Below are 20,741 nucleotides of genomic sequence, written 5' to 3' on the forward strand. Positions count from 1 at the left end.
TCGTTGAATACAACCCGATGACAAGTTTGGTAAAAAAGTTAGTATGAGGTGAAAAAAGGAAAACAAAAGGTTAGGAACAAGGTCAAGGGTTAGTAGGTTGAGATTAAACAAGTTGTAACGTGATAATTCACAATTTTTATTCCAGTTGCTAACAAGATGTCGAACAGAACAGTCGTATGTGATATCCAAGGGTTCCGTGGACTAAAAAATGAGTTCATCGTGAAGGAAGCAGCTTTTCTCACAACTTCAGGTAGTAAAGTGCAATCGATTATTTTCAAACCACCTTTTCCATATACAGCGTTACCTGAAACACAACAAAAGGTTGCAACATGGGTTAAGCAATTCTGTCATGGAATTGACTGGAATGACGGTTACACTCCATATTTCGAAATGAAGAATATTTTTAACAGGATATTAGGATCTTACGATGTTGTATTAGTCAAAGGTATGGAAAAAAAGATTTTTATTGAAAATACTTTATCGAATAAAACTGTGTCCGTGCGGGATATGGATGAAATTTGTTGTCCAAGAATCAACGATCTGAGAAAACAGATGAGCTTTAGAAAGTGTTTTTACCATTCTCGAACGACTGATCAATGTGCAAGTGAAAATGTTAGACTGTTGTTACACTGGTATATAAACAAGGTTGAAAAGAAATCCACATTATTGGAGATCGAAGACAAAACAGTTGACAAGATTGGAGAAATTATTGATAAATTCAATACGCTTGATAAATACGGTAACAGAACTTTAGCCAATTTAAAAATACAAGAAATATCTTACCTACCGAAAGAGTATTTTGTACATCACGTGTCCCCGAGTGACCTATGGCACGTGTGGGACCTTCTCCCAGATCACAAAAAAGATAAGCTAAAGGATATAATTTACTGCTATGAACATTACAACTCCTCAGGTGCGGGTACAGATCACATCGACGGAAAACCTCAGAGAAAAGAAAATTGTGCAAGATGTACGCAATCGAATTAGAGCTTTTTATTCAAAGTAATCCACAAATCGTTCAACATTTTAACGAAATATTTCACGCTGAAGGTAGAATACCTTCATACATCAACTATCCCTCATCATATATATTCAATACTGGAGACCGATGGGTAGCCGTTTACATTGACGAATTTCATCGGGGTGAATATTTTGATAGTTTCGGTTTACCTCCACCTTACAAAATATTTCTCTTCATTCAAAATGCTACTGAAAAATGGAGTTACAATCGACATCGAATACAGAGTGAATCATCAGACTACAGTGGATACTACACTTTGATGTATCTGATCCATCGATCTTCTGGGCAAGACATTGAGGGGTTTACATCATTATTTTCAGACTGCACAGACGAGGAGAAAGATAAGCGTATCGGTGATCTGTTTTCAAAAAGCTTTAATAGTTCAAAAATTAAGTCAGTAAAACTTGCTGTAGAAAAAATGAAATCTTTATATCATAGGATGGAAAATAGAACCATGTGGAAATAAAATAGTTTTCATTTATATTTTTTCGTTTATTATTTATATTCCCTTGTGTACTACTTATAAGATTACATAAGAATTTAAGAATGCCGATCAATCTCATTTCTGCATAGAACGTGGTAAGAGAAGGTTATCTCATAATAATGAAGGTGATTAATCAAAAACAAAAATTAAACATTGAAAGTTTTGATTTAAAACCGGTTGATAATAGACGAAGACATAGTGGGCTCCTTCCAAATCAAATCAGATGTTTAATTACAGGACCATCATCTTGTGGGAAAACTGCTGTGATGTTAAGCCTAATTACAGATCCTAATGGATTAAAATTTGAAAACATATATGTTTACTCAAAGTCCTTATATCAACCAAAATACCAGTTTTTGGAAAACGTTTTAAAAAATGTAAAAGGAATTGGTTATTATAAATTCTCTGAAAATGAAGAAGTAATTCAACCTTCTGAGGCTAAGAAACACTCGGTGTTTGTGTTTGATGATATAATATGTGATAAGCAAAACAACGTAAGTGCATTTTTTAGTATGGGTCGACACAAAGACGTGGATTGTTTTTATCTTTGTCAATCTTATTCCAGAATTCCGAAGCAGTTAATTAGAGATAATGCTAATATGATAATTGTTTTTAAACAGGATAATAATAATCTTAAACATGTTTATAACAATCATATTAATCCCGACTTAACATTTACGGAATTTGTAGATATGTGTCAAATTTGTTGGAATAAAAAATTTGGATTTTTCGTAATCGATAAAGAAAGTGATCTGAACAATGGTAGATATCGCAATGGGTTCGATAAATTTTTTATAAGGTAATATTGTATGTGATACCACACAGTCTTCATCCAACTTCGAAAGGAAATGGATGTTAAAAAGGAGTTAATCAAAACAAGTAATACGGTAAGAAAAAAATATTTAGCACTGAAACGAGGTATTGTGGATGAAGAAGAAATATTCAAAAAGAAATTTAAACCTATCGTCGATCCTATTAGTGAAATAGTAAAAAATATTGAAGAGAAAAGGAAAAAAAAGAGTGACAAGAATTCATCAATTCTTGATAGTGAACAAACTCCGTCGTCATCACTTAAAGTTATGAATGAAAGCAAACCTTCACAAATTCAAACCAATGAATCATTATCAGAAGAATCGGATTCCAATAGTGAACATGATGAAAACGAAGAAAATTTTAACGATTATATCAATAAATCTATTAACGATAGTAAAAATGAAATGGATCATACGTATGGTGTATATTTAGGTGATAATGATGAATGGATGATTGGAAATAGTAAAATTAACTACGATCCATCTGATAGTTTCATTAAAATAAAAGGTCAAAAATTTAAACCAACAATTGGTTTGTTGGAACTTATGTTTAAGAAGAAACCAAATAAGACACTTATCACTAAAGATGATCTGAATTCTTTTAAAGATATATTACTGCTTACAAATGCTCATTTAGTGAGACATTCTGATGGAGAGAAGGTTCAAGCTACAAATACATTTAAATACAGAAACTATATAAAAAATATTTTTAAGAAAGGGAGTGGGTTAAAAACTCCCTATTTAAAATTGGATACTTATCCATGTGCTCCAGACTATGTGCATTATGATAATATAAATGAAATTGTGGACAGGCTGCGATTATTGAAATTATAAGAGATTTCAGGTAATACTAGTCACAATAACGAAGTTATAAATATAATATCAGAGCTCAGAGATAAAGGAGTTATAGAGTAACTAATATTATGGGTATAAAAGAAGATATTGCTAACGAGTTACATAAGTCGGTAAGAAAGAATTTTCCTCGACGAAAGGTAGTTGTGAAAGGGTTTGACGACCTTTGGCAGTGTGATTTAATTGATATGACAAAATATTACAAGGTCAATAAGGGATTCAAGTATATAATCACAGTAATTGACGTTTTTTCAAAATATGCTTGGTCAAGACCTCTCAAAACTAAAACCAGTAAAGAGGTTACTTTTGCAATGGAAAACATATTAAAACAGGGAAGGGTTCCAAAAAATTTACAATCCGATTTAGGAACAGAATTCTACAATTCCGAGTTAAAAAAGTTGATGGGTGATTATAAAATTAACCACTATTCTACCTACAGCATTTTAAAGTCGAGCGTGGCAGAAAGATTTAATCGCACGTTAAAAAATTTTATGTGGAAAAAATTTACAATTAATGGTACTTACAATTGGATCGACATACTAGACCAACTAATGGACTTCTACAATACAAAGAAACATTCGACTATAAAAATGAAGCCGTGTGACGTATCAAAGAAGAATGAAATGGAATTACTAAAGACCATTTATTCATATAAACAACCCAAACTACGAATGATACCTAAGTTTGAAATTAACGACTACGTCCGCATTAGCAAATATAAAGGGGAATTCGCCAAGGGATATACTCCGAATTATTCCACAGAAATATTTCGCATCACGCAAGTAGTTCCGACAGAACCCGTCACTTACAAGTTGGTAGATGCCGAGAACCAACCCATTGCCGGAGGATTCTATCAAGAAGAGCTAACTAAGGTTAAACATAAAGACGTTTACTTAGTCGAAAAGATTCTCAAGAAGAAGGATGATAAAGTGTTTGTAAAATGGCTTGGTTTTCCTTCGTCCAAAAACTCCTGGATTCAAAAAGATAATATTGTTTAACATGATATATAATAGACATTTTTTATACTGTAGTACTACTGCTTATTGTGAATAAATATATACTAAACTCAAAAACATTTCTTTTATTACATATATAAATTACAATTAAATATAGTAAAAAATAAATTATCCTAATATACTTACCTTCGTCAGTCCCGAACCCGGTCCCGTGGCGTCGAAGCCCGAGACGATAACCGCTCGTCAACCTGAAACATGACCTACACAACCTACCTCGTATCGATATCAGTATAAAGACTTGCTTCAGATTGTAAACAAATAATTGGTATATAAATTAGACATCTTATCTGTTGTTTGACTCAAATGAATTGATGATGCACTCGCAGTTATCACTATCGCATGTTTTCTGCAACGTCACGATAAGCCACGATGCAAATCCATTAAGCGCTTATCTAAATACTATACAATCTGTAAATTGTTTAACTTATTTTAAAATACAACATATGTCAGTCCTAAGATTTTTTAAACAGATGAAACTAATATTTTATATATATATTTTTTTAATCACATGGTAGTTTTTAAAATATAAGTTTCGAACACAAATTCCCAAACAAAATATGTCACATATTTGTGGAAACAACCTCAACGTTAAATGATATACGAGCGCATGCCATAAAATCGCTTGCGATTCCACCATAATCGTTTTTAAATTAATCTATATAAACATATTATTTATCCATTATTCCTTACATCAGGCTAACAATTAATCACTCTATTTACTCCACGCATTTGGAAAACTATCTACACTCAACACTAATTGACAAAAGCGACAAGCGTTTGCGAGTTAATCATCACCACCTTAAAAATCGAGTTTTAAATAAAAATATTTATAATACATCTTGTCGTACGCCCGACATCAGGTAACAAACACCCGTCCACCACGACACACCACCGACACCTTTCCCGTGTGCCAGCCTCCGCGGTGCCAGCTCTCTCAACCGTCCACCCCGACACGCCGACGGAAACTTTCGACACCGTGTGCCAGCTCTCTCACCGTGCCAGCTCTCTCACCCATGTACGTTCTCCCCGTGCCAGTTCTCTCAGCCGTTTAATAACACGGTGGTGCTAGCTCTCTCATTTTTACCCTACTCATGACACATAAATATACAAGAACTACATCACATTCAATATCAAACCCCCACCCCCAATGAACAGTCATACAACCATGAACAATCACCACCACAATCATAATCATAACCTCCTCCCCCTCTTATCTACCATTAATCAAGAAGATGAACAATCCTCAATCACCACTACAATCACATAATCATGAACAATCACCCTCCTCCCCACCTCAACACTTTTCTCCATCCCCCTATTTTTCTTTTACCACCACCCCCTTTCTCTTAACATTAATTTATATTTTTCTATCTCTCTTTCCATTCCCTTTTCTCTCTCACGCCCATAGGAGATTGCCAACTCCATAGGTAAACATATTGAACGGCTTTATTATTTTTAAATGATTTGTACAAGTTTATATTAGGAAACAAGAGCTACACATAGCTTTTGACTTGTGTACTTTTGAGTGAAAATGAACATTCAATAGAAAAAGTCAGAGATGTAAGGAATCTCTGTTGGTGAGTACGAGAAGTGTTAACGGTGGCCGCACTAGCTTCAAACGGCGCGCCGACTGTTTAATCTGTGATCTCCACACCACACCACCACCAACACCAAGCTAACAGGCTACATGTATATCCGGAGCTGCTTTGTTCATTCATGCGTGGTCTCCTCCTACATGTGGGAGTATATTATTTTCCTGTAACTGAACTAAAATGTACTCAGGTGGAATATTTTGAATGCAGGATAAAGGTATCAGGCTTGTACCGTTCATAAATGTATATTCAAAATATGATAAAAAGTTTGTATTGCACAACTTTCCCCATACTTAGACAAAAATTTAATACACTCGAAAGGGCAGATTTAAAATTGTATTATTACAATTATGTAATATTATAATAACTACAGAGTAGAAATCTCACTATTGTGGCAAAAGATTATCTATACTATTAAAACAATTTGTTGGAATTTTGTGTGCAGCATATTGACCCCTAAATACTTATTTTTAAAGGCATACTGGGTATTAATTCAAAGCTCTTAATCCTCTAGACTTGCCTTTTACGGGTTTGGATGATATCGTGATAGCCCTTCGTCCTACAAGCTTTTAAAATTTCAGAGTTTGTGCTGAATTCTGTCGTCAATCATCTGAACTGTTAAGTTTACATTTGTTAACATAAAAAAGGGCTATAATACAATTTTAACCACACCACGATGTTTTTAGCCGTTTTACAAGTGTTTATTGGAGGCCGAAAGCTACGTATTGCTGTCTATGCCAGCTGGCATCGTCATTCGGAGACTAAGCAGGGTTTTACATCCCTATGGCCGAAAATTAGCTGCCTGCTTACTTTCTTCAGCATATTAAATACACAATCAATATCCATAACATTGCAATACAAATTGTTTTATTCTCACCGCTACCTAGCAACTATTTATTATCATTTTTGCTGATTCCTCAAACTATTTCTTCACATTACCTTAAAGTTGTAGTTGTGCTGACTATTTATAAGTGGGCATTATTATTGTGGTGAATAGTGGAAATATGGTATTGTGTTGTGAAATATAGCGTTCGTACCACGGACCGAAATGGTTTCGCAGCTCTCGATCGTTATAAGATCCCGACTTTGTCTCGAATTCAAAAACTATCTCGAGCCGGCAAAACCTCATTTTTGGCCCTAAGTACGAAGTATATACTATTTGTTTACATCCATATGAAAATTGGGTTATCTGTAGTTGGTGATGTTTCAGTGAATTAAACTATATTAACTATGTGTCCAGGTGTAGGTTGACGGGAATAAGGCAGAGAGAACGGGGGTTATCCAAATCAGTCCTAATGTCGCGGTTACGTGGCGCGAGCGCCGCGTGGTCCGAGCGCCGGGTGGCGTGAGCGCCGCGCGGACTACCTGCTACGTTATGACAGATTTTACAGCGCTAATCAAGTATACTGTACACTTATAATCGTCAAATTATCCATGTTGTAGATAAATTGTGTCCATATATGCGAGCTTTTAAATTTTTAAACTTAGTGTTTTTAGAGCGTTCTTATACCTAATTATAATAGCATAAACGTTTGCTATTAACCTAACCTAACCTAACATAACAGCTTGCTCTTCGAACTTGGACATGTGCCGCGGGGAACCTGAAGTGACCACCGCGCGGAGTAAGGATAAGCCCTACCACAGAGGCTCGTGTTAACCTCGTCACTTCTGCTTCATTGAGCAGACCCTTACAAGATTTATGGCTTCGGCGCTCGCACCACAAATTTATCCGCGGCGCTAGCACCACCCGGCGCTCGAAGCACGACACCAATGTCGCACCCTCGGAAATGCCGCATGACTGCCCCAAGGGGCTCAGGCTGGCCCAGGTCAGATTCAGTCCTGTTGTCGTATACCAATACGTTCATACAAGCGCAAACAATCTACTGCTTCAGAGACGTACAATATATAACCATTTCGGTCCGTGGTGAAATAATTTATTGAAAAGGTTTGAAGATAATTTGGATAATCGCTTAAATCACCACAAAAGAATTTCACACAATTTATTATATCTCAATGTATAGTTTTACTCTTTCAATAAAAACACCTATACTATTAATAATAACTAAATTCGTACAAAGGTTCAACCATTTTTTATCATACGCTTAGAAGTGATTTAGCATATGATTTGAGAAGCGAGCTAATGACGGTTGTTAGATGGTTTGTCTCTCCGAGGCAAGACTCACTTTGATCTAAATATTTGTAGTTTCTGTTAGCCACTTTGATAAGTCCTTAAGCTAGATCCAAGCACTGATAAATGTAAACAATTCATCCATCTAAATTAACTCATCACACTAGAATCAGTTTTAATATTGGAGTTCTTTATCTTTGAGACTTTTTTAACAAGTGGATTTTCCTTTGAATATAAAGACGATAAATTAAGTACCGGTATACGGAAGTTGAATATATAAAAGATGGTAGAAATGTTAAAGTCAACTGAAAGTGTTTGTCACAACAATGTATCTTCTGTATAAACATTTAGAGTTTTAAAACCTACAACCCCATGAAAAAAAACTTTCAACATAAACAACTACGAGGTGTTAGCCCGTCCTACGTACGGGAATTCAGTAGTCAGTTAAAACCGTGTACAATTCAGATCAGCTAGTTTACACATATAGGCTAAAGACAAAGTTTCTTGCAGTTTTAATGTGAAAAATCATCTTGTAAACAAATGTTGTGTGACCAAATATGTTTTTATTCCATCATAGGCCTATACGATATGCATTTTAAATCTGATAATTTTACAATAAAACAGCAATTCTGCAATTTTTACGATGTGAAAAGCGTTGAAGTGAGATTTGCAGCCGATTCGCACAGACGCGCACTGATTATAAGTAGCCTACAGTAGAGAGAGTAATAGCATAGATGAATTAATATTACTTCATCTATGGTAATAGTCAATTGAGAAGTGTATAGACCTAGTCAACGATACCACCTTCCATCGCATACCTGCCTCTTTCATAATTATTATCACCACAATACAACTACTATACACAATTGCCAGTAGGTCTGAATAGAAACGACCTAAAATAAAACGATAGTATCTAATAAAATTCACAGTACACATAATTTAACTTTGGTGTCCTAACATCAAAACTAATCGTCACACCTATCCTTTATATCAATTTCACTGCATTAATTGCTAAATAAATAAGTGTAAACAAAGAAAAGTAAAATAATAACAGTTTGTTTAGGAACAGCTGTTTGGTTCAAATAACATTCATTTGAAAAATGAACTGGTCACATGTAGCAGGAATATAAAAAGTAAACACGCTAGTAAAGCTAATGACGTAATTGTCAATGTTTATTATCCATACCGTTATCAGTTCTATCCTTGATAATTACTCACCCTCATTGAATAAATGTACATCGTAATTTCCCATATTAGTTAATTTAAACTACAATATATTCATAATTGAAATAAAAGTGATATTTTCACGTTTGGGGGCGCTGATATAGGCACCCCCAAACGTAACCACAACTGAACACGATTTCATAAAAGGATGGTTTGTCTAATTGCAGTATCCTAGGTCAATGTTGACGTTGTGTTCAATCTATGTTATCCATCTGTTTTTGTATAAAACCCGGCTTAGGTTGTGGTGGTAATTTAAAATCGTGATTCCTGATTATTCTTGATCTTCTTTTTATGACATCAATATTTCCGGGCCTAATCCAAACAAAGTTAAAGCAGACAAACATTAATTGTAAACAAAAAGCTACCATGAAGAATTAAAACATGTAAACATTGTTATTTTTCTAATCTTTCCTTGAAAAGTGGAGCAGTAAAATAATTTGCATTTATCCTTTTTTATTAAGACTCGTGTACAGAGCCTCGATTTGTACTGTGGTTTAATTAATGTTGGTCTAAACTATTTTAAACTGTGATCTAATTATCTCTACTAATCTTACTTATTTCCTATAATCAATGACAAATTAAGAGTAAATAAAATAACCTCATAGTTCCATAGTTTACATTTAACCAGCTGTTAGTTAAAACAAATTATATTGCTCTAAAACAAATCGAAGATTACAAAAATTGCTTTAAAAATAATTTGAACATCCTAGTATTTTACTATGTATATTTAATTAATCTGTCATCCTCTTACAGAAGAATTGAACGTATCAATGATTAGCATTACACATAGTATAAATAAGTCAACCCTAAGTATGTCTTTACATTTTTATCCAAATGCTGAATTTGTGACACAAAAGCTGAATGTTTACAGCTGTTATGATAAGCAAATTATTTTATGCCAAAAGCAATAGTTTAGAATCTTAGCGTCGGCTGCTAGACTTTTTAAAAATTAAAACTTAATTTCTAAAAAAAATGGGACCCTAAACTAAAATTATGGGTCGACATTCCCTAGTTCTCAAAATTATCTTTCTTTCAACACAAAAATCATGAAAATCCGTCGAGTGGTTGATTCAGAATCGTGAAATAAAAAAACACTGTTTTGTTTTAATATTATAGATACTTAATATTTTTTGTTTAAGTAAATATATCTAACCCAACTACAGTGAACCTTAGGTATAATAGGCATATTACAGGTTTAAAGAAGAAAGGTAATGGGGTGAGCGGGACACCTTGCGTGTAAGCTTGTTCAAGACTACGACCACCCGATTCTGAAGAACCGAAATTGTTTACTCTTAAGAAACTTTTAAGAAACATAAAAAGACAACTAACTACTTCTAAGTTTACATCAGCAAATAACGCATGCAGTGATATAATGTTCTATTCTAGCTTTTCAAAAATAAATATATAGTATACCGTACCTAACTTGCATATTCTGTAATAAAAACCTTCCCGATCATGCATGTTTTCCTCATGTGTTTAGTTATGTTTGGTACTTTACATTTATAACAAACAAAAAAGAGCGTAAATGAAACTAAGCTTAAAAACATTAATTTTAATTCAATTTGACTTCCTAAGTTGTCTATAAGCATGGAATGGACAAGGGCTTATATTAGTAAAATTCAATTTTGCATAAGTCAACATTATGTCTGTTGTTATGACGAAAGAGCTAATTCTAATTACTTGGATATGATTTTTTAAACTTAAAAAACAAATACATATATATTTATATTTCGTAAATGAACAACATCTGCTTGCAAATGGACATCCAGTTATGAGAATGAATCATCGGAGTTTTTAAATATGCTGTTATAGTTTGTAATACAAAGATATTTTACAGCCACGACGTTTTGAATTACAGTAGTAATAACATTGTGTAAACTGGTATGTGGGTCCACATGGGTCACAGAAATCTGTGAGTACTACGTATCTGGCAAAGCAAGGGGTGAGCCGCGGTGCAGTACAAAGGTGACCTGTACCGATAAAAAGTGGCAGGTATCGTAGCATGTACCAGAACCCAAACCCACCACTTCACTGGCAGCATTTGTTATTTCCCTCAGATTTAGGATGGTATTTGTGAGCTATTTTAGCTCCGCCATTTTAGATGAAGAAATGACACCATAAGACACCGATCAATGATGCCAATATACTTCCATTTCCATTCCTTTATCAATTCACACTGTAGCATACCATGTTACAACATATAGGTACATACGATATTTACTAGGAATACAGGCTAGTGTTTTAAAAACCAAACACAACTTGTCATTGGGTAAAACCAGGTAAAACATATAGTCTACTCCTTAGTAACTTAATTTTATATTTTAGGAATGGGCTAAGAGTTAACGAATAGTCGACTTTTAAAAGAGTAACATACATATAATGCATGGTATAATATATAATTATATAATAGAGTAAACCTGCAACAATCTCTTGGGATATAAGACTGAGACAAAACCGTATGAATAATTTATGAGGAAAACGGCGTGTCATAGAATGAATTTTGATGATAAGGAAAAGAACCACTCAAACTATGTCTTAAAGTGGGTTTGCAATCAGAACTAGGTCAGATTCAGATGTTGGTGTGAGTATTTGTTTTACCATTACGTCAAAGCAGTATTTTATCCGAGTTTTAACATTTAAAATTATAAATGCATTTTGTACTTAATTTTAATCTATTGTTTACTGACAATATTAATATGTGCTTGTGATATAAATTAGTCATCAGCTGTTTGATATTGTGAACATTTTTATTTGTTTATCTTTGGATGATTTTTATTGATTCTTGTAGTCATGGAGAAATCATTATTTACCAGAGTTGGATTGTTCTGATGTGTAAAAAAATGTTAGTTTGTTAAAGCATTAAATATCTTAATTATTTTTTTAATTTGCATGTTGATTTAATTACAAGCTATTTCGGCATAATGTCAGGTACTGGTGTTAAGTTCTCAGACTTGATTAAGCAGTATGATGGAAGTGGTGATTTTAGTGAGTGGTTAAAGAAACTAGAATTGGTATGTAAGCTCCAAAAGGTGAAAGACTTGCAGACAGTTCTCCCCCTATTTTTGGCTGGAGGAGCATTTTCTGTATATGACGGGCTAGCAGAAAATGTAAAGAGTAACTATGAGGCTCTCACCAATGCATTGCTGCAGGCCTTTTCTGCGAACTGTTTTCAGGCTTATGCAGAATTTACAGCTAGGCGTCTACTTCCCGGTGAGTCACTAGATGTATATGCTTCTGATTTGAAGAGATTGGCAAAATTGGTGGACCCTTTTGTATCTGATGAGTGGATTAAGAGCGCAGTTGTACATGGCTTGCCAGAAGATACTCAAACCCAGTTGAAAGCTGCATGTTCTCTTCAAAGCATGGAGTTGTCGGATGTAATGACAAGAGCTAGGAATCTGTTGGGCAGTGAGTCAAACTTTGGGGCGGTTGCACAGGCTAATGCCAAAGTTTTCAAAGTTGGTAAACAGTGGTCTAAAAAATGCTTTGTTTGTGAGAGGGAAGGCCACGTAGCACGTTCGTGTCCCCATCTAAATCGTGAGTCAAAAGTAACCTGTTACCGGTGTGGGGAGGTAGGACATTATGCCTCAAAATGTTCACAAATTCCAAAAAACGAGTGAATGGGGCTGCCTTATGTTGCGCGGGTGGCCCAATTTCTTCAGCGCAACTCCCTACATTAACAATAAGTGTGTCGGGTTTTAAATGCTGTGCCTTGCTGGACTCAGGTTGTTCAAGGAGCATTGTGTCACCTAGTTTAGTGAAATATGGAGTAGAACTGAAGCCAGTAAGTCAAAGGATTATAATGATGAATGGAGAATCAGTTGAGTGTAACATGACATGTATGTTACAAGTTTTGATAAGAGGTGTTCCGCTCAAACTGAGTTGCTTGGTTGCCAGTGTATTGCCAAGGTATCAGATGCTTCTAGGGATGGATGCAGTGACTGCAATGGGAGGTGTCACTATTGATGGAGATGGCACTATTACGTTCAGGGACGTTGATATCGGAGCGATGGCTGAGGCCAAGAAGGAGTTGTGCGTGAAGGAAACCTCGGAGAATGGCAACGATGAGATCGTTATTAATGATTGTGACTTTAATGCGAAATTTGTTGATGGAAAATGGACCGTTGAATGGAATTGGAAAGATGGCGGTAAAACACCTAAGATAAATAACCAAGTACCTTCATACTCAATTTCAAAAGAGGCAAGGGAGGCGTTTGACGCTGAAGTGCATGATTGGATAAGAGACGGTTGGCTCCAGCCTTATGACGGGGAGTTTGATGGCTTAATTCCTTTAATGGCGGTCGTGCAACATAACAAGGACAAAGTGCGACCTGTAATGGATTACAGAGAATTAAATCAGTATGTTTCAAGCCATACAGCAGAAAGTGAGGTTTGTGGGGAAAAGCTAAGGATGTGGAGAAAGCTAGGAGAACATGTGAGCACTATCGACCTTCGTAAGGCATATCTCCAAATCCATATTGCTCCTCATTTATGGAAATTCCAAGTGGTCCGATTTAAGGATAAGAATTATTGTCTAACACGACTCGGGTTTGGTCTAAATGTCGCACCGAAAATAATGAGCAAAATTGTTAATAAAGTGCTGTCAATGGACCCAATAGTCCGAAGTGCTACGGACTCTTATGTTGACGACATAGTGGTGAATGAGAACATTGTTGGCGGTGATGTAGTAAAGAAGTTGTTGGAAAAATATGGGCTGTCAGCGAAACCAGTGGAGCCACTTGATGGAAGTAGGGTTTTGGGGCTTAACGTCTCAAAAAGAGATGGCAAGTTGATGTGGACCAGAGACAACAAGATAAAAGCTTTGGATAAAATTGAGACCAAGAGGGATGTGTACTCCTTGTGTGGGCAGTTAATCGGACATTTCCCGGTGGCTGGTTGGCTTCGACCAGCATGCAGTTTTCTTAAGAGGCAATTGACAGATTTGAAATGGGACGATGTGGTGGGCAACCGAATCAAGATAATGTTAGGAGATATAATGGAAAGCGTAAAAGAAAAGGATCCTGTGTTTGGAAAATGGGCAGTGTCATCTAGTGACAAAGGAACTGTGTGGTGTGATGCTAGCAGCTTGGCGATCGGTATTTGCATTGAAATTGATGGTGAAATAGTTGAGGACGCGTCTTGGCTAAGGAAAGAAGATGATTCGGCGCATATTAACTTAGCTGAGTTAGAGGCTTTGTTGAAAGGAGTGAACTTAGCTTTGAAATGGAATTTGAAGGAGTTATACTTGGTCACAGATTCGGCCACCGTTTATGCTTGGGTAACATCCATATTAACAGGAGACCGACGTATTAAAACACATGGGATGGGTGAAGCTCTTGTAAGAAGACGGTTGGGTTTGTTAAAAGACCTCATATCAGAATGTGGCCTTAAGGTGAGGATGGATCTGGTTAAATCGCAATTTAACAAAGCAGATCGCCTGACGAGAGTTCCTAAAAAGTGGTTGGCAAGAGAGGAGGAAAAGACCAGTATTGCAATGATGGGTGAAGAAGAGGAGGAAAAGACCAGTATTGCAATGATGGGTGAAGAAGAGGATGAGGATAAACAAAAGTTGGTCAAAAGAATCCATGGTCTGCATCACTTTGGTGTTAATCGAACTCTTTTCACAGTTAGGCGTTGTTACCCAGCCGTTGAGTTTAGTAAACAGGACGTTGACTGCGTAGTCAAATCATGCAAAGAATGTTTATCTGTTGATCCTTCCCCTATCAAATGGAAGCCGGGGCACTTGGATTGCGACAAGAATTGGCACAGGCTTGCGATTGATGTGACTCATTATGGGTCATATAAATTTATTACAATTATAGATTGTGGTCCAAGTCGGTTTTGCATTTGGCGACGGATCCCAAGTGAGACTAAAGAACAGGTAGTAAAAATCTTACTTGAACTGTTTTCAGAACGAGGTCCACCCCAAGAACTATTAATGGACAATAGTGCAACATTCAGATGTGAACAAATTGAACAACTGTGTGAGGAATGGGGGGTTATCCGTCGTTTTAGGTGTGTGAACCGTCCGTCCGGCAATGGAATCGTTGAACGAAACCATAGAACGATAAAGAGAATGGCAACAAGAACCAGAAGAAGTGTTCAAGAAATGGTATATTGGTATAATCTAACACCAAAAGAAGATTTGAATGAAGAGTCGACACCAAGCTCTAGATTGTTCTGCTACAGGTGGAGGTGTAAGGGCGAACCTGTAAATTGTGACGAGCAACTAAGAACTGAGTTTTCACCTGATGAACCTGTGTTTGTCAAGCCTAAAAATTCCTTATGTACTACGAGATGGAAGCCTGGTGTGGTCTCACGGCAGCTCTCACAAACCAGCGTAGAGGTTGATGGTATGCCACACCATATTGCTGATGTTCGTCGTGCTGGTGTTGACACCACGGGGGCGTGTGCTTGTGATATAAATTAGTCATCAGCTGTTTGATATTGTGAACATTTTTATTTGTTTATCTTTGGATGATTTTTATTGATTCTTGTAGTCATGGAGAAATCATTATTTACCAGAGTTGGATTGTTCTGATGTGTAAAAAAATGTTAGTTTGTTAAAGCATTAAATATCTTAATTATTTTTTTAATTTGCATGTTGATTTAATTACAGTTTTCTCACTTAAACATTTTTCATTTGTGAAAATTTGTATTTGACTAATATTGCATAACCACCCTGATCTTATTATTAAGATGGAAATGATAAAAGATTTTTAAGATGATTTAAGATTTTAAATTGTAAAATATTGATAAGAAACATCTGTAGTGAGCAATTTAGGTTAAAATGATATCGAAATTATTAGGATTAATTTTAATTTGAAGTAAGATTGGTCTTATTTGAATAATGAAAATTCTTACTTTCAAGTTGAAACCGACTTTTGCGTCTTGAAATACGGGTTTGCTACCCAGTTTTGGCTTTAATTTAGGCGAGAGCTTCCCTTTCCAAACTTTATTCACACACAACTTTCTTGGCTTCCGATCAATTTGTCATTTATCCCTCAATTAATTAAAAAGATTCCCCTTTTCCCCTCATCTGCTTTAAAATTTACGAGGGATTAATTGGGATCTTGATAACAAAATAACAGAGGTTATTTCAGGCATCGTAAAATAGTTTGACGGCCCTCTTGGAACTAACCGATTGCTTTCCCACATGGATTTAACATGGCAATGTTGGTGGAAGGATGTTTTTTCTAGTGGGGCCTTGGAAGGATACGGAAACGAACAGTAGTACAGTTATGTTGTGGCAGTTTAGAAGTCGGGTTAACGGCATGCCGGGTAGATGTGAAACGAGCCTTACTGGAATAGATCTCTCAACACATCACAGAACAAACGGTTTTATTAAATCTTTTTCGTATGACATTTAAGATCTGATTTGTTTCAAATTCAACCAAATCTTTAGACAATAATTTTAACCTTTTTTGCAATAACTTTAATAGTCGGAAAAAGTCTTATAATAATACCAATAAAAATATGTTGAGTTTTAGATTGATGTGTTTAGCTTGATGAATTGACCTAAATTCATTTGCATATAAAAATAAAATCAAATAAAAGTGCTCAATTTGTAGATGTGCTTAATTGTTTTAGGTTTCAACCAAATTTACTCCTTTAAATATATTTAGTCTATTAAGGACTAGTAGAATGATATATGAAAAGGTTGTATGTTAGGTTTAGAGAAAACAAGTGTCAATGTAAGCTAATGGGTCTTAAAAATAAATTTGGTTTAGTTGAAATATTTTCCAATTAAGTTGTTTTAACTATTGTTTTAATAAAGTAACTTACCTATAGTTATTTGCCGAGCTGGAATTATGAACCTACACTTGTTATATTCCCTCGGTATGTATACTCATAAAAATTGTCCACAAAGTTCTTAACTAAATTATATCTGCTTACCTTGAAGATGGTAGCACTCAGTAAAATAGAATTTCTCTATATTTTGACCCATTATCAATTTTTTTTATCTATTCTATCTATATATTTATTATAAATATTACAAGACACATAAATATAAATTACAGATATTACTAAAAATTTTGATTCTTTCAATATATATATTGGATGCCTGCTCCATCTTCGAATTCTCGAGCAGATCTCCATTTTTTCCGAGATCTTCTCAGACACATGCTTGTTGCCCTTAAAATTGAGCAAGTCAGTCTCGTTCTTATCCAATTGACTACTAGGCTGTAAGGCTTAACCCATTTTTCTGACAATCTTTCAGCTAATGCTCTTATTAGTGTTTGGAAATCATTGCCTAGGATTCCGCAAACTGATGTAATCAAAGGGGTGAAAGAGGCATTCCGGTTCTCACAAGCTGTCATATACTTTCTTTTCTTTTCTTCTTCTGCATTTTTTATGACATTGTCATGAGGTTTGGAAACATATGAGGGAGCATCGGTGTCTACGACACGGATATCAAATAATGCATCCCTCTGTGTTTCCCACACCCCTCTACATGCCAAATCAGCTTTGATTGCAGGCCCGTTTGCATTTCCATTATCTGCTATAAGGGGCTCTTTTATACAATTCCCCATGCCTGTTCCATTATATTTCCTAAAGTATCTCTAATTTCATTGTGCCTTTTTATAATTAGGCCACCTACAGGTCATATAAGGGCATGGTCTGTGTTAAATTCTTTTCCACAGCCATCACATTTGGTTGGTAAATTGATTGGTGTCCGACCATATCTCAGTGCCAGGGAATCCCTAAATTCTTGGGGTGACATGTCTAAATTTAATTTCTTCAGTGGTATACAGGATAACCAGCTACCATGTTTTGATTTAGTGTCAGCATTTCGTAGTATTACATTTTGTCTTTGTCGTGAAAAACATTTTACATTTTCATTTAATAATTTGTTTTCTTCAGTTTTCTTTTGTTCACTATGGATTTTTAATGTTTTTTTTTAAGGTATCTTCATGCTCACTTAACTCGAAAGAGGTTTTTAATGCAAGAGATTGCAATAGAACGTCGCACCCTCTTTTTGAAGTTTCATATATGTGTTTTGATTGCATAACTGGATCAGCCATCCCTATTCCTCCGCCTTTTACTGTTAGATGAAGTAATTCATGCTCTTCTTTACATAGGCCTTCTTCTAATCCAAACAGATTGGGGAAAAGTGATGTTCTTATAGTGTGCTGGATTGGACTGAACATTTCTGGTTCAACTTTTACTAGTCTCTGGAAAAAGGTCCATTCTGCTTGTAATGATTTTTTAGGAACAGTATGGGCTGATTGAGGGTGTTTTTCAGCAATCTCAGCAATATTTTCAACACGCTGGGTCCAGGCATTGATCTTTTCTGCTGCAAATTTTTTCTTTTCTTCCTCGCAGCCAATAAAGCCTGATAAAAACTTGCTGCCATGAACCACTTCCATTCCCTCTATTTGTTTCATAGCTTTTTTTGGGAATTTCAAAATCATGGTTCCAAATTAGTTTGGTTTTTTTTGCTTGGGGGTAGTATCCATATTTTGGACCTATTTCTCTAAGTTTTTGCCACCATTGTATCACATTATTAAGGGATCCTTGACAAGATGAATCATCTGCATACCAGGTCTGGAAAACATCTGGCATTATTTTTAATTCCTGAATTAGTGGAAGAGTTGCTAATCCATACAAAATCATTGATAAAGGGTCACCTTGGGTGACACCTTCTTTGCTGAATAGTCTTTTACTAGTTCCAGGGATTATCAAGTCTGCGTTGCATTGATAAGTGTTGTAAATAAATCTGGCAGCTCTTGGCCAATGTAGCCTTGCTTGCCACAATGCATTTGCTCTGTTAATTTTATTAAAGGCATTATCAGCATCAACTAATATCATGCACCATTCATTTGTATTATCAAAATTCTCGTCCATAACATTTGCAGTTTCATTGAAGAAACGCTGAGTGGTTATTTTTATGTACATGTTTTCAGGTAGGCTACCTATATACGACCAATAAAAACTGTGTTATAAAATGTAATGGCATTTGTTGATTCTCTTTCATCGGATTTATAGTATATTCGAAATATTCATTGAATTGCAATAACTCTTGGTTGAAAATAAGTTTTTTAACGAAGCCCAAATCGTTCTTAAACAGAATGTTAAAGACAGAGAAGAGGTACACTGTCCCTACCTATCGGTACTAAGCTGAACTACAGCGAGTGGTATTGACAACTGCCGCTACCTGTGCGTCAAATCTAGAACTATGTTCTGCATTGTCGGCAGCTCTGAGTATTTATAGGACTGCAATACCAATACCATTGGCTACTCATTTACAATTCAAAAGGGTAGTATATAATCAATACTACACTACCATGCAATAAATATGTAGTAGGCTACACAAACACTGTTCCTCCCTACCTTGCCGCAGTTGGAGTTCCTAAGGACACCAATTGCATGTTCTCTGTACTCCTTGTCTAAGTGGTCATGCTGGGCCTGGATCCGTCTGCAAACAAATATGCTTTACATATTTACTACCATTAAACATTTAAGCTATATTTATTACAAAAAGAATGTGCCCACTTTCAGCTTTTTTATTTTAATTTTATAAAATAAAAATTACTTAAACTGATTACTTAAGCCATCAATTAAGTAACGTTATCTTTAAACTACTTAAACAAACATGTACATGTAGTATATGTTACAAAATAAGGGATAGCAGCTATCTATTCAATACTTTGTAATACTTTGTTTAATCCTAAAAAATTTTTTTGTTATTACTAACAATTAATGTACACATTTTCTTTTTATATTTAGTTTTCAACTCATAAATGTTTTTTAGCTTTTGAATTTATATTAAATGATATCAGGTACCAAAAAAGTTATATGTGCCAAACAGATGTATTTCATTCTTTCTGTTTTAAACTTTAAGTCGTTAATCCAAACTTATAAAGGGGCAACACTTAAAAAGGAAACAATTTTCAAAGATAAGGTATCATCTGATGATAAAACACTTCTTTCAACTAACAAAGTTTGGTTGTAGATCAATCTTATACGGAAGGTAAACAACTCCTGGCCGATCCGTTACATCTATTCTGTTTGCAATAGATGTTAACGAATGAAACTGGTTCTAATGAAATTCTAAAAAAGCCTCATTAGAACCAGCAAATAATTTCTTGCTGTACATAATGGCACATACAAGATGGTCAGTATTGTCTGTACATAATATCACTTACGATATGGCCAGAACGAGCTGTTACATATGTATGTGACAAGATGACCAGTATTAGCTGTACATAATGCCACATACGAGATGGTCAGTATTAGCTGTACATAATGCCACATACGAGATGGTCAGTATTAGCTGTACATAATGCCACATACGAGATGGTCAGTATTAGCTGTACATAATGCCAGATAAGAGATGGTCAGTATTAGCTGTACATAATGCCACATACGAGATGGTCAGTATTAGCTGTACATAATGCCACATACGAGATGGTCAGTATTAGCTGTACATAATGCCACATACGAGATGCCCAAGTATAAGTTGTACATAATGCCACATACGAGATGGTCAGTATTAGCTGTACATAATGCCACATACGAGATGCCCAAGTATAAGTTGTACATAATGCCACATACGAGATGCCCAAGTATAAGTTGTACATAATGCCACATACGAGATGCCCAAGTAT

At 35.3% G+C, this 20,741-nt stretch overlaps 1 protein-coding gene across 1 annotated transcript in view; it reads right to left on the minus strand.

The window, feature by feature from the left end:
- Positions 1-221: 221 nt before the first annotated feature.
- The window catches only part of LOC128983381 (uncharacterized), an 84,792-nt gene continuing 64,272 nt past the window's right edge, over positions 222-20,741 (minus strand). Inside the window, exons 4-5 of the mRNA XM_054402641.1 lie at positions 19,465-19,549; positions 222-304 (exon numbers count right to left, since the gene is read on the minus strand). Coding sequence (XP_054258616.1) covers positions 275-304; positions 19,465-19,549 — 115 coding nt within the window. The 3' untranslated portion in view covers positions 222-274. The remainder of the gene's footprint in view (positions 305-19,464; positions 19,550-20,741) is intronic.

This window comes from Macrosteles quadrilineatus, unplaced genomic scaffold (genome assembly GCF_028750875.1).
Source record: "Macrosteles quadrilineatus isolate MER2022 unplaced genomic scaffold, UCM_ALF_1.0 Scaffold_1__1_contigs__length_201487025, whole genome shotgun sequence".
NCBI classification, from domain to species: domain Eukaryota; kingdom Metazoa; phylum Arthropoda; class Insecta; order Hemiptera; family Cicadellidae; genus Macrosteles; species Macrosteles quadrilineatus.